The sequence below is a fragment of the Lithobates pipiens genome, unplaced genomic scaffold (genome assembly GCF_037356315.1).
Source record: "Lithobates pipiens isolate NorthernLeopardFrog02 unplaced genomic scaffold, aLitPip1_a1.2 Scaffold_13, whole genome shotgun sequence".
In the NCBI taxonomy this organism is placed as follows: domain Eukaryota; kingdom Metazoa; phylum Chordata; class Amphibia; order Anura; family Ranidae; genus Lithobates; species Lithobates pipiens.
Window position 1 is genome coordinate 420,547,533 of NW_027507718.1, and position 15,343 is coordinate 420,562,875.

Here is a 15,343-nt window from a genome sequence, read left to right on the forward strand (position 1 = left end):
CTTATACTCGAGTATATACGGTATTTGCCCTCTGATCCTCACTGTTTGTTGTTAGGAGGACAACACCTCCATATTATATAATAGTTTCACTAAGTTTGTGCACTAAGCTTGGCCACCATACCAGTGCATGTGTTTGGTTCAAAACACATACATTGATTAGTTGGTTCAGCTAAAATGAATATTGACTGTAATGTCATTCATATGCCTAATACATACTTACAGCTTAACACACATGCTTTATACACAAGCCTTGTATAGGCATTAGCATGCAAAACAGGTATCACATATACTTATGTACGCTTATCATAGTTTAGGCTTCTTGCCTTTATACAATTCCATATCGAAAATCTAATAAACGTTTGCATACCTGTAATACAGCCTTATAATCAATGAACATTTCCATGCTGCTCAGCTCTTCTTTAAGATAAGTTGGAAACAAAATCAAATCCTGGCAATGCTCATCCAGGCAATACTTATATCCATCCAGGTCTGAGGGAGATTCCACCTGAGTGAATCCTTCTTTTTTCAACATGTTTAATACCTCTGTGGGGCTAATTACGGAAATACAGTACAGCATTAAAACCAATTCTGAATAGAAAACAGATCACAATATTTGTTATAAATAGCATTTAATTTTCAAGGATCTCTTCAAGTTCTGTATTTTTATGCCACTGATCACTAAAAAGAAGACCTAATCTTGTGTTGATTATAAGATGTCTATCCAGTGCTGAAGATTTGTGATAGCTCCGAGCTAAGCTGTACCTGGAAAGAGGCAAAAGTCATCCCTGGACAATTAATTTAATAGCGATTTGCAGGAAGGCAGGCAAGTTATGTGTGTACACTTATGCTCTGTACACATGGTTGGAAATTCCGACTGAAAAAGGTCAGATCGGATTATATTGAAAATCTCATCATGTGTGGGCTCTATCGGACCTTTTTTACGTCTGAAAATTTTTTAGAGCAGGATCTCAAATTTTCTGCCAAAAAAATCTGACCGGACTTTTTCTGATCGTTTGTAGAGTATTTAGACGGACAAAGTGCCACGCATGCTCAGATTAAATTACGAGACCAAAGTTATTGGCTACTAGCCTCTACGTAGTCCCGTCGTATGTAACTAACGTCACCTCATTCCGAACGATCGGATTTTCTGACAACTTTGTCCGGCCGTGTGTATGCAACACCAGTTTCGGCCAAAATCTGTCAAAAAAAAAAGTTGTGGTCGGAATGGCTGACTGTGTGTACAGGGCATAAAAGTTTTTTTTCCTTCAACCCCCTCCAACAGAACCTGGCCAGACAGACCGACATACACACGGACCAAATGTCTGCCGTTTTTATTTAACTAGCTGATATCTCCCAACATTTGACATGTGTGTATGGGACTTTAGGCAGTCAAAGATAAGCAGCAAAATTAAGCAATTCTGACAAAAAGTTGTGGAAAGGTGTATAGGAAAAACCTGTGACCGTTTCTGGACACAAAACGAGATTAATCTTTCATTTTCATTTTATCTAAAACTAACAATGTTGGGATGGAGAATGTTATGCTAGGATGACATTACTAGTATGAGTAGTCTTAAACTGTGATATATCTTTGCTATTAAAAGGAATGCATAATAAAAACAAAATTACAAAAGAGAAAAATATGTAATGAAACTTTCAATTGAATTGGCAAAGAATATTTATAATTATATATATTATATCAGGGGTTGACAAATTTGCTTGGAATCTAGGAGCCAGCTTAAAAAGTTAGGAGCCAGGTCCGTGACGGCGATCCGGACCTGTCCCTGGCCTGACATGGAGACGAGTGAGGGGAAGATAGCAGCGCCGTCGCCGCCCCCCCCCCCCCCCCCCCGTCTCCAAGTCATTGCCCATAGCTCTTAGAGGGACATTTTATATATTTTTTTTCAAATGACAATTTTTTTTTCAATTGCATTTTAGTGTAAATATGAGATCCGAGGTCTCTCTGACCCCAGATCTCATATTTAAGAGGACCTGTCATGCTTTTTCTATTACAAGGGATTTTTACATTCCTTGTAATGAGAATAAAAGTGACACAACATTTTTTTTAAAAGAACAGTGGAAAAAAAAAAAAAGTTAAAATAAGCAGAAAAAATTATAATTTTTAAACGCGCCCTGTCCTGCCCGCATATAAAATCGGTGTTCGAACCACACATAGGAGGTAGCGCCGTGATCGGTAGAGCAAGAGCAATAATTCTAGCCCCAGACCTCCTCTGTAACTCAAAACGTGCAACCTGTAGAATTTTTTTAAACGTCGCCTATGGAGATTTTAAAGGGTAAAAGTTTGTCGCCATTCCATGAGCGGGTGCAATTTTGAAGCGTGACATGTTGGGTATCAATTTACTCGGCGTAACATTATCTTTCACAATATAAAAAATAATTGGGCTAACTTTACTGTTGTCTTATTTTTTTATTAACTAAATTATTTTTCCCAACAAAAGTGCGCTTGTAAGTCCGCTGCACAAATACGGTGTGACAGACAGTATTGCAACAACCACCATTTTATTCTCTAGGGTGTTAGAATAAAAAATATATATAATGTTTAGGGGGTTCTAAATAAAGGGAAGAAGAGGCAGGTAATATAAAACAGGCAGAGGAAGCTTCATTAACATTGCTGGTTTGTCATACCAACGGCGACCACAAGAGGGCGCCAGATTCCATAAGGAATCATAGGACCGCAGAAGGCCTCAAAGCCGCGGCCTAAATTTTTGGCCGTCGGCGGAACGGCCCGACGCGATCACGCTGGGGGGGTCCACAGAGACAGGATACCCCCAGCTGTGCTGCCCCAGGCGCGAAGTCGCTATTTCTAGTCGCCAATGTGACCTGGCGCCCGGGTTTTGTCGAGCCCTGTATTATATTATATATATAATTATAGATGACTCTAAGGTGTGTAAGCCAAACCCTGTTAGGTACCACATCTTGCACATATCACATGACTCTAACTGGGTTATTTATTCTTGTCCCTCTGTGGTCAATCAAATGATACACAAACAGGCATAAAGGAAAGCTTCATCATACCTGACTTTGGCTGTATTGATCCAGGCATAGTGTGGTACCGTTGAAGCTCTTTGTTCCTGTTTCCGTACAGTCTCTGGTAATATATATTCAATGGTCGGTGCTGAATACTTAATTCGGCATTTTGCAAGGGCAGCAGCCAGTTTGGTTTTATAGCTAAATGAAGTAACATAAGACATTAACTATATTATTTTCTTTTTCCTAGAATGTAATGCTTCTAAGCACAAGCCAATTGCTCCTTATGCTAAAACTAACCCTAAGGGACTAATTTACAAGAAGAAATTGACTTTTGAAGAGTACAAGTTATTATCAGTAAAAATCAAGTTACAGAGAAAGAAACTACAGGTGGTGGATACTTTCTTTGGTCTCTCAAGAGTTTTGTGTATTTGGGAAGTAACCATTGCAGTATAAGGCTACAGAATAGTGGATGAGGTAGGTATGACAACCATTCAGTGTATTCTGGAAACAGAAATGATAGCACAGAGGAACACTGGGGAGAAAAACCAATGTGGTATGAGGAAATTTTTATACTCAAAGTATTATATCTTTTATATCTCTGACTCCTAGAATCTCCATTGCAATATGAAAACTTGAAGATCACACTGTGGTCATTTTAAAGTGCTAAAGAGGTAGGAGATAGAGAAAGCAGACATCCAGAGATGTCCGTTTCGATGATCACACACATTGTAAAGTTTACTGGGAGCCCTGAAATGGAGGCTTTCTAAAATGGAAGCAATGTGGCCTTTTTCTTGGTCGATGGCTATGATAAATGACACCAAGTGATACAGGTTTAAGAGCCACCAGGATGTTCTATAGCAGCTCTTCTCAGTCAGGGTTCTGGGGAACCCTAGGGTTCCTCCAGTGTTTGCTAGGGATTTCTTGAGTTGAGTTTTCCCACTGACCACCATTGTAAGAGGCCTATTTCCCAAGTATGTTAGGGACATTCTTCCTACTGATCATCACAAAATGTATAATATGGTAATATTGCAGCATGAACTCAACATAACCCTTTAAAAACACACAAAAATATTAAACAAAAAAGACACAGCCAACGTATTAACCTATTTGCAGAATATTGTGGGCTATAAAGGCACAGATACCATTTAAGAAAGCATCCTAGGTTGCATGTAATTCACTGATACTATGACTGTACGTGGTTAGCTCAGTTAACCAGAAAGCTTGAGAAAAGACATTAAAGTCATCTGAATGAAGGCCAACTTTAGGGGTACATATTCTTTGCAAGTTCTTACAGGTCACTGTGTTTTTATTGTGGTGCTTGCAAATGACTATCCTCATAAAAGACGATTCTCCTTTTCCCCTTGGCTTCTTAAACATATTGGGACTTAAATAGTCATGTGAGTGACACCCAATGCATTCAATAAAAAGCTTTATCTGAATATTATTGTGCTTTGATTATACTTAGCTGTCCACATTATAGATTTCACTTTCACAGCGAGTTTATGGCGCATCTTCTACTGGGTAGATGTTTATTACATCCATTAAGAATATATATGACTATGGTTCATAAGGGACACCCACTAGAATACGTTCTAGTTGAATTAAGAGAGGGATCCAGGGAGATAAACACCAGATGAGCATTTGAAAACTGGAGTTTTATTTTATGGTCAAATATTACAGAAAGTAATGGAATGAGAAAATGAAGAGTATAACAGGAAACTAAGATTTGCAGTAATATTCCTCCTTAAGGACCTCTAACAATAGGAAACATAATATGAAGAATAGTTCTTTGAAATAAAAATTTCATTCGGCCAATAAAATAATTCAGTGAACTGCTAATTTAACTCAGGGAACATTGCAGTTTGTTCAGTGTGTTTAAGCATTTTCAATGATTTTATGCCACTGGATTAGACAGGGCCTTTACAGGTTGTCAGGATTCAACAGCTGAGATGACCAGATCTGTGTAGCTACACAAGAAAACTGAGACCAAATGATATATAGTGAAGTGCATTTATTAATAGTAAAGAAAAACACATACCACACAAAACAGAATACCAGAGATGCAAGGAAGGGGGACTCGGACTAGGTACAGGAACAATGGGAGCAGATGTAAGGGCAGGGTACAGGACTAGATCAGGAGCAGGATAAACTGACATACAGTGTATGGCAGCAAGCAAGGCAAACCAAAACACTGACAAAGAGGTAAACTACAGTATTGGATGAGGGATTTAACCACTTCAATACAGGACACTTTTACCACCTTACTGCCCAGGCCAATTTTCAGCTTTCACTGCTGTCGCACTTTGAATGACAATTGCGGACATGCAACACTGTACCCAAACTAAATTTTTATCACTTTGTTCACACAAATAAAGCTTTCTTTTGGTGGTATATAATCACCACTGATTTTTGTATTTTTTGCCAAATAAACAAAAAAAAAAAAACGAACAACAATTTTGGGGGAAAAAAACGCTTCTTTGCTTCTGTTAAAAAATTTGGCAAATAAAAAATTGTTCTTCATAATTTTAGGCCAGAATATATTCTGCTACATTTCTTTGGTGAAAATAACCCAAATCACTGTATATTATTTAGAAACATAGAAAAGTGATGGCAGAAAAAGACTGAGGCCGCGTACACACGGGTGGACTGTTCGCCCAACCTTGTCCGCTGAACAGTGTTTGGGCGGACAGTCCGCTCGTGTGTGGGCTTTCAGCGGACAGTTTCAGCGGACAGTTTGACGGACAAAGTCTTTCGGAAATTCCGAAAAACTGTCCACTGAAACTGTGTTTGAGCGAACAGTCCGCCCGTGTGTAGGCTACTTTCGAAATGAGCAAACTGTTCCCGCTCGGAGGAAAGTCTGCTCATTTCGAGCGCGTGTGAAGGTAGGCGGGGCCCGCGACGGAGACGTCGCGGGCTCCGCCGCCTGGAATGGGCTTAAAGGGGAACCCCAACGCCGAAAAAAATCGGCGTGGGGGTTCCTCCAAAGTCCACAACAGACCCTTGTCCGAGCACGCTACCCGGCCGGCCAGGAAAGGGGGGCGAGCGAGCGCGCCCCCCCTCCTGAGCCGTACCAGGCCGCGTGCCCTCAACATGGGGGGGTGCCTTGGGGAAGGGGGGGCCGCGCGGCCCCCCCACCCCAAAGCACCTTGTTCCCATGTTGATGAGGACAAGGGCCTCTTCCCGACAACCCTGGCCGTTGGTTGTCGGGGTCTGCGGGCGGGGGGCTTATTGGAATCCGGGAGCCCCCTTTAAGAAGGGGGCCCCCGGATACCGGCCCCCCACCCTATGTGAATGAGTATGGGGTACAATGTACCCCTACCCATTCACCTGTGAAATAAAGTACAAAAAAAAACACAACACAGAGAAAAAATATTTTATTGCACAGCTCCGGGGGTCTTCCGTCTTCGGGGGTCTTCTCGCCGGACTCCTCCGCTATCTTCGTGTAGCTCTTTTACTAGCGGAGGAGCCCGGCTTTCTTCCTCCCCGCCGCCGACCTCTTCTCCCGACTTCGGGGGTCTTGTCCCCCTCTTCGGTTCTTCTGCCGGGCCACCGCGCCTTCTTGTAGCTCTTTTACAGGCGGTGGCCCGGTCTTCTGTCGCCGCTGCCTTCCGTTCTTCTGTCGCCGCCTTCGGTTCTTCTGCCGGGCCACCGCGCCTTCTTGTAGCTCTTTTACAGGCGGTGGCCCGGTCTTCTGTCGCCGCTGTCGCTGTCGCCGTCGCCGCCTTCCGTTCTTCTTCTTCTTCTTCCCCAGGAGATGATGACACGTCGCTCTCTCCGGCCGGAATGCCAGAGCCGCGCTGTGCGGTCACTTATATAGTGACAATGGGGCGGTGTCACATGGTATATGTCACATGGGTTGGTCACATGGGTTGATGTCACATGGGGACTATGACATCGTAAGGGGGCGGGGTCACCATGTGACCAACCCATGTGACATATACCATGTGACACCGCCCCATTGTCACTATATAAGTGACCGCACAGCGCGGCTCTGGCATTCCGGCCGGAGAGAGCGACGTGTCAACATCTCCTGGGGAAGAAGAAGAAGAACAAGAAGAAGAAGAAGAACGGAAGGCGGCGACGGCGACAGCGACAGCGGCGACAGAAGACCGGGCCACCGCCTGTAAAAGAGCTACAAGAAGGCGCGGTGGCCCGGCAGAAGAACCGAAGGCGGCGACAGAAGAACGGAAGGCAGCGGCGACAGAAGACCGGGCCACCGCCTGTAAAAGAGCTACAAGAAGGCGCGGTGGCCCGGCAGAAGAACCGAAGAGGGGGACAAGACCCCCGAAGTCGGGAGAAGAGGCCGGCGGCGGGGAGGAAGAAAGCCGGGCTCCTCCGCTAGTAAAAGAGCTACACGAAGATAGCTGAGGAGTCCGGCGAGAAGACCCCCGAAGACGGAAGACCCCCGGAGCTGTGCAATAAAATATTTTTTCTCTGTGTTGTGTTTTTTTTTGTACTTTATTTCACAGGTGAATGGGTAGGGGTACATTGTACCCCATACTCATTCACATAGGGTGGGGGGCCGGTATCCGGGGGCCCCCTTCTTAAAGGGGGCTCCCGGATTCCGATAAGCCCCCCGCCCGCAGACCCCGACAACCAACGGCCAGGGTTGTTGGGAAGAGGCCCTTGTCCTCATCAACATGGGGACAAGGTGCTTTGGGGTGGGGGGGCCGCGCGGCCCCTCCTTCCCCAAGGCATCCCCCCATGTTGAGGGCACGTGGCCTGGTACGGCTCAGGAGGGGGGGCGCGCTCGCTCGCCCCCCTTTCGTGGCCGGCCGGGTAGCGTGCTCGGACAAGGGTCTGTTGTGGACTTTGGGGGAACCCCCACGCCGATTTTTTTCGGCGTTGGAGTTCCCCTTTAAGTCCATTCCAGGCGGCGGAGCCCGCGACGTCTCCTTCGCGGGCCCCGCCTACCTGTACACGCGCTCGAAATGGGCGGATTTGCCTCCGCCTTACGTGGGCGAGTCCGTTCATTTCAAAAGTTGAGCGAACTGTTTGGCAAACAGTTCGCTGAAACAGTCCGCTCAAAAAGTGCCGTGTGTGGCCATGTCCGTCCATGCTAATTTTGAGCGGACTGTTTGCCGAAACTGTTTGACAAACAAAGTTGGGCGAACAGTCCGCCCGTGTGTACGCGGCCTGAGTGGTCCATTCAGTCTGGCCATTTTTTTTATCTCATTAATCACGTTGTCTGACTATAGATTCATGTTTATCCCAAACTGGAGCTACAGCTTTCTGCCCTGAGGAACCACAGTGCCCCCAGCAGGTGAATCAGGTCCTAACACAAGTATTACAGCCTCTTGCCACTCAAGCTGAGCAACCTGAATGATAGGAGCACAAAAGAGGATTAAGCTAGTGCATTACCACTAAAAAACAATTCTAAAAACACTGTTGCACTCAGATTTAGCAAAGGAGTGAAACCTTTTTCTGTAGCCATGCTCCTGAGGGGTCTGATGGAGCATTTAATATTGTAGCCAGCAGCATAGCTCTGTAACATACTCCTTAGGGTTCCCTGTGTCATTCTGGTGTAGCTGAAACCCTCCAATGACCTCTTTGCTGCATGTAAGTGCATTTTGTTTTATATAAAGAGATTTTAGTGGTAATGTGGTAGGGTCTGCGCTTTGTGAGCATCTATTGTCTTTCATTATGATCCTACACCTGCTGAATTTATACATGGTCATCTTAGAGGTTATTACTCAGATGTTCTACTTTATGTGTATTTTTGTCTTATATGTGGCAAGTAACCTCCCCTTCTTAAAGCTACTGCTTTTGTATGTAATGGTTTCTTTAGAGTGTAGACTATAGAAAGAGTGAAGCAGTGGCATGTTGAATAAACGGTTCTGAATAATAACCGATGTTCATAACTAGGCATTGGGGAGTGGAATATTTGGCCTACAAAATAACAGGCTGAAGATGGCCATACATTATAAGATCCCTTATGTTCAGCCCTATTGATTTCCATGCCCATGAATGGCAGAATCCCCCCTGGATGGTATTCAAACAGCTGGCACCCACGGCTGTCAGAATACCCAAACAATGGCTGCATGTGATTGAATGCAGCCACTGTCCAGCCAACAATTTTCTGCTTGGCTTCTTCAATTTTCAGATCAAAGGGTAGGAGGGTGCTGATAGGGCCACCCAAGGCCCAAATGTCAGCTGGTTCATTGGCTCCATGTATGGCCATTATAAAGCGCCTTCTGCTTTTTGTCCTAGGCCAGAATGACCTTGTGCCCTGCTGCCTCCTGAGATTCTCCACAACTGGATGCAGAGTGCACAGAGACTTGCAGTTGTTTTGGATATATTAGAGACCATTGAAACGTGCACATGCATAGGTCATTTCCACACATACGCAAATAAGCCACAGGTCTCTGCAAGGTTCTAATGACTGACACATCTGCACATGTGCCAGACAATTAAAGATGGCGGTCGGAAAGACAAGCAGGGGGATAACAATATCCCAGGGTAAAGTTACGCTTTAAGGCCTATGGGCTTTAAAGAACACCAAATACAGAAAAGGTAAGTATACACCCCTTCAGTCTGCTTTCAAGGGAACCTAGTTTGGGGAAAGTACAGGTTTGCACTGCACAATGGGCCATTTGAAAGAACACAAAGGTCACACCAACAGCAAGCCTAGCAAAAGCACAGAAAAGTTACAGGGTCTTGCAAAAGTATTCACTTCCCTTGGCGTTTTACCTATTTTGCCACATTACAGCCTTTAGTTCAATGTTTTTTTTAATCTGAATTATATGTGGTGGATCAGAACACAATAGTCTAAGTTGATGAAGTAAAATTAGAAAAATATATACATAAAACTATTGTTCAGAAATAAAAAAAATTATAATTGGCATGTGCGTATGTATTCACCCCCTTTGTCATGAAGCCAATAAAAAGCTGTGTAGCAACCAATTACCTTCAGAAGTCACATAATTAGTGAAATGATGTCCACTTGTGTGCAATCTAAGTGTCACATGATCTGTCATTACATATACACACCTTTTTGAAAGGCCCCAGAGGCTGCAAGACCACTAACCAAACACTGCCATGAAGACCAAGGAACACTCCAAACAATAAGGGACAATGTTGTTGAGATGTACAAGTCAGGGTTAGGTTATAAAAAAATATCCAAATCTTTGATAATCCCTAGGAGCACCATCAAATCTATCATAACCAAATGGAAAGAACATGGCACAACAGAAAACCTGCCAAGAGACGGCCACACACCAAAACTCACAGACCGGGCAAGGAGGGCATTAATCAGAGAGGCAGCACAGAGACCTAAGGTAACCCTGGAGGAGCTGCAGAGTTCCACAGCAGAGACGGGAGTATCTGGCAATAAGCCTTAAGCTTTATGGCAGAGTGGACAGAAGAAAGCCATTACTTTCAGGAAAAAACAAAATGGCATGTTTTGAGTTTGCAAAAAGGCATGTAGGAGACTCCCAAAATGTATGGAGGAAGGTGCTCTGGTCTGATGAGACTAAAATTGAACTTATTGGCCCTCAAAGAAAACCCTATTTCTGGCACAAACCCAACCCATAACATCACCCAAAGAACAACATCCCCACAGTGAAACATGGTGGTCCTAAATACAGGGATATTCTTGAGCAAAACCTGTACCACTCTATGTGTGATATGAGGCTTGGATGGAGGTTCACCTTCCAGCAGAACAATGACCACAAACACATTGCTAAAGCAACACTTGAGTGGTTTAAGGGGAAACATGTAAATGTGTTGGAATGGCCTAGTCAAAGCCCAGACCTCAATCCAATAGAAAATCTGTGGTCAGACTTAAAGATTGCTGCTCACAAGTGCAAACCATCCAACTTGAAGGAGCTGGAGTCGTTTTACAAGGAGGAATGGGCAAAAATCCCAGTGGTAAGATGTGGCAAGCTCATAGGGACTTATTCAAAGCGACTTGGAGCTGTGATAACCGCAAAAGGTGGCTCTACAAAGTATTGACTTTAGGGGGATGAATAGTTATGCACATTGACTTTTTCTGTTATTTTGTCCTATTTATTGTTTGCTTCACAATAAAACAAACATCTTCAAAGTTGTGAGCATGTTCTGTAAACGAAATGATGCAAATCCTCAAACAATCCATGTTAATTCCAGGTTGTGAGGAAACAAAACACGAAAAATCCCAAGGGGGGGTAAATACTTTTGCAAGGCACTGTATACTGTAATCTTTGTTTATCCATCCCTTTCTCATGTGCATGTAGGAAGCCATACAAAAAAAATCCATAGAAATACTGTTTGTGTATGTAGACTTGGAATGACAGATCCAGTAATACTTGCGCATACAATGATGCAGGTGGACTGCCAAGTGACAGATGAAAGGATGACTTTTATCACAGTGTAAATATCAGTCTTATTCCTCATGCCTTTGGAAACATTTGTCACACAATAAGTCAACACTACTTTCATGGCTATAGGAAACGAGAGCTTGATAGAAGTACCGAGCTGGTGCCACACTCATATTTGCCAAATCTGTCCTAGATAACATAGTAACCTTAGATAACTTAAGGGAGCTCATAAACGTACAACCTGCCTGAGTGGACTTGAGCTCAAACACAGGGACCATAGTTTTCAAACATGGCATTTAGTACAGTCATGGCTATGTCTGTTTGCTGTGGAAGTTCTTTGCGTGAGATGATCTTTGGGATAGTGTGGATGACAACAGGAGTGTGTGCAGCACTATGGCAACCGCAGATCTAAGTAAAGACTAATGCCGCGTACACACGATCGGAATTCCGGCCAGAAAAAGATCGTTGAGAGCTTTTCATCGCAAAATGCGACCGTGTGTATGCTCCATCGGAATTTAGCTGTCCGAATTTCCGCCAGCCAAAAATTGATAGTATGTTCTAAATTTTTTAAAGGATTGGAATTTGATGTAACCGTGTGTAGGCAAGACTGCTTGAGCCGAATTCCGTCGGAATTCCGTCTGGAAAACCATCAGAGCTTTTTCCGACGAGAATTCCGATCGTGTGTACGTGGCATAAGATGACACCATCCTTGGTAGACAAGAGGATATGGGAGTTTAGTCTCACTTTATGTCTGTTAGAAAAGACAGTACGGGGTATCAGAGCAGCAATATGACATTATCCAAAAAGTTTATACATTTGTAAAAACTCCAACCTACAAACACTGAAAACATTTTCTAAAAATTACTCTTCAGTTTAACCACTTGCTTACTGGGCACTTAAACCCCCCTCAGTCCCAGACCAATTTTCAGCTTTCAGCGCTGATGCACTTTGAGTGACAATTGCGCGGGCATACAACACTGTACCCAAATGAAATTTTTATCATTTTTTTCCCACAAATAGAGCTTTCTTTTGGTGGTATTTAGTTACAGCTCGGAGTTTTATTTTTTGCTAAACAAACAAAAAAAGATGCAAAAAAAAAAAAAAAAAAATCATGTTTTAATAGTTTGTTATAAAATTTTGCAAACGGGTCATTTTTCTCCTTCATTGAAGTGCGCTGATTAGGCGGCACTGATAGGCTGCATTGGTGGGCACTGATGGGCTGCATTGGTGGGCACTGATGGGCTGCATTGGTGGGCACTGATGGGCTGCACTGGTGGGCACTGATAGGCATAGTTAAGGCGGCACTAATAGGCACAGATAAGGCGGCACCGATGGGCACAGATAAGGCGGCACTGATGGGCAAAGATGGGCACAGATAAGATGGCACGGATGGGTGGCACGGATAAGTGGCACGGATGGGTGGCACGGATGGGCACTGATAGGTACCACAGATAGATGGGACTGATGGGCACTGATAGGTGGCACTGATAGGTGGCTCTGATAGGTGGCACTGCTGGGCACTGATGGGCGGCACTGCTGGGCACTGATGGGCGGCACTGCTGGGCACTGATGGGCGGCACTGGGGTGCAGCACCTTTGAGGCAGATTGGGTGGCACTGTGGGTGGCACTGTGGGGTGGCACTGTGGGTGGCACTGTGGGTGGCACTGTGGGTGGCACTGTGGGCACTATGGGCACTGACAGGGGGCACTGACGGGGGGCACTTACTTTTTCTTTTATTTTACTTCAGGATGGCACTGCGGGAGGCAGGTGGGCACAGGCAGGTGGCAGGTGGGCACATGTATTGATGGCCGTGATCGGGACTGATGTCCCGATCACGGCCGCCGGTGATCGGCTTTTTTTTTCTCTCCTCGCGCTGTCAGCGCGAGGAGGAATAATAGCCGATTACCGGCTCCGTTCTATCACATGATCAGCTGTCATTGGCTGACAGCTGATCACGTGATAAGGGGTCGGGATCGACCCCTTACACGGATCGGTGATCAGGCGAGTCTCACGGACTCGCCGATCACAGAGCGCGCCGCGCGCGCCCCTCAGGGGGCGCGCAGGCCGCTCGTAACCAGGACGACGTCAATAGACGTAGTCCTGAAAATGTAGTCCTGAAAATGTAGGTCATGTATTGCCAAATGACGGCATTAGCGCGGATCTGAAGTGGTTAAAGATAAAAATGGCAGCAGCATTTAATATACCGTATATACTCGAGTATAGGCCGACCCGAATATAAGCCGAGGCCCCCAATTTACCCCCAAAAAAACTGGCAAACTTATTGACTCGTGTATAAGCCGAGGGTGAGACATGCCTGTCCATCCCTGTGTGTCCGTCCATCCCTGTGTGTCCGTCCATCCCTGTGTGTCCGTCCATCCATCCCTGTGTGTGTGTGTGTCCATCCATCCATCCATCCCTGTGTGTGTGTGTCTCCATCCATCCATCCATCCATCCCTGTGTGTGTGTGTCTCCATCCATCCATCCCTGTGTGTGTGTGTCTCCATCCATCCATCCATCCCTGTGTGTGTGTGTCTCCATCCATGTGTGTGTGTGTGTGTGTGTGTGTGTGTGTGTGTGTGTGTGTGTGTGTGTGTGTGTGTGTGTGTGTGTGTGTGTGTCCAGCCTACCTGTGTCCCGAGCCTTTGTCCCGAGCCTCCGTCCCGTGCCTTGCCTCCTTGCCTCCGTCCCGTGCCTTGCCTCCGTCCCGTGTCGTGCCTTGCCTTGCCTCCGTCCCGTCCCGTCCCATGCCGTGCCTTGCCTTGCCTCCGTCCCGTGCCCTCTTCGTCGGCGCCTCGGCGGCCATTGTAAAATTCAAAAGCCGCGCCTCCACCTTCGCCTGTGATAGGCGTAACACTGAATTTCCCAGCAGCCTGTGTTCCGCCTATCACGGACATCGTATCATCCTCGTCCGTAGTACGAGGATGATACGATGTCCGTGATAGGCGGAACACAGGCTGCTGGGAAATTCAGTGTTCCGCCTATCACAGGCGAAGGCGGAGCCGGAGGCGCGGCCTTTGAATCCTAGAATGGCCGCTGTCTGTCTGCTCGACACGCTGATCGAGCGGGCAGACAGCGATGACTCGAGTATAAGCCGAGGGGGGCACTTTCAGCCTCAAAAAAGAGGCTGAAAATCTCGGCTTATACTCGAGTATATACGGTAGTTGTTTTCGAGACCCATAGACTCTTACAACAGTGGAAGACTGATAGGGCCCCCACCCATAAAGAATAGGTACTTAGCATGGGTGACAATCTCAGGCTTGAAAAAAGTAATTTTTCAGAATTTGGGGATGCCTAGGTAAATTCGAAAAAGCTCTGGGGACTGGCTGGCAGTTCCAGGTCTTGCACTGGTAGACCTACAGTAGTACTGTATAGAATTCTGGGTTGACCTTATTGTACAAATTTTCTCTTCTTTTTATGGCCCTGTTGCAAATTTCATACAGAGTTGTCAATCTTTTGTTACCACACCCTTCTCCATCGTATGTGTACTTTGCAATTCTGCATCTTCAGTGTGATTGTGCTTTAAGGGCTTCATGTATACCCTGCCGATGTTTACCACGACCACAGGAAAATGCAAAACGCACCAAAATCACTCTGCAATTTTGCAGTGGTTTTGCCTCTGTTTGCTTTTTCCCGCAGCCTGGTGAGTTTTCGCATTCAGGAGAAGGAGGTTGAAGCTCAGCTAACTGCAGCAGCTCCTAAACGCTGCTAAAAACCGAAGTGTATATTGACACATAGGCTTTTATGGAGCTGAGTTTAGGAGCTTTGGCAAAAAAAATATCAAAAGCTCCTAAACTCATGTAGCAAGGTCCCAGGCCTCCTTTGATCTGATGAGGACCTCCAGGGCCAGGGATAGCTGACATCCTTCTGTATGTAGTGGGTTGTGAGGCATGGTGGATGTATAGCTGTTAAAGTTATTGGGCCCCAGACACTTCTTGGGTACAAAAGAAAGTTTATTTCTCTTAACAAAACTTTTTTTTGGGGGGGGGGGGGGGGGGTTAGGGCCAGGACACCCTTAGGTAATTGCAAGATTAATTGGCAGACTTCAAGAATTCAATAGG

General features: G+C 45.3%; 1 protein-coding gene across 1 annotated transcript in view; it reads right to left on the bottom strand.

The window, feature by feature from the left end:
* The window catches only part of NSUN7 (NOP2/Sun RNA methyltransferase family member 7), a 158,357-nt gene that overhangs the window by 48,611 nt on the left and 94,403 nt on the right, over positions 1 to 15,343 (bottom strand). The window contains exons 5-6 of the mRNA XM_077477591.1: positions 3,034 to 3,186; positions 368 to 551 (exon numbers count right to left, since the gene is read on the bottom strand). Coding sequence (XP_077333717.1) covers positions 368 to 551; positions 3,034 to 3,186 — 337 coding nt within the window. The remainder of the gene's footprint in view (positions 1 to 367; positions 552 to 3,033; positions 3,187 to 15,343) is intronic.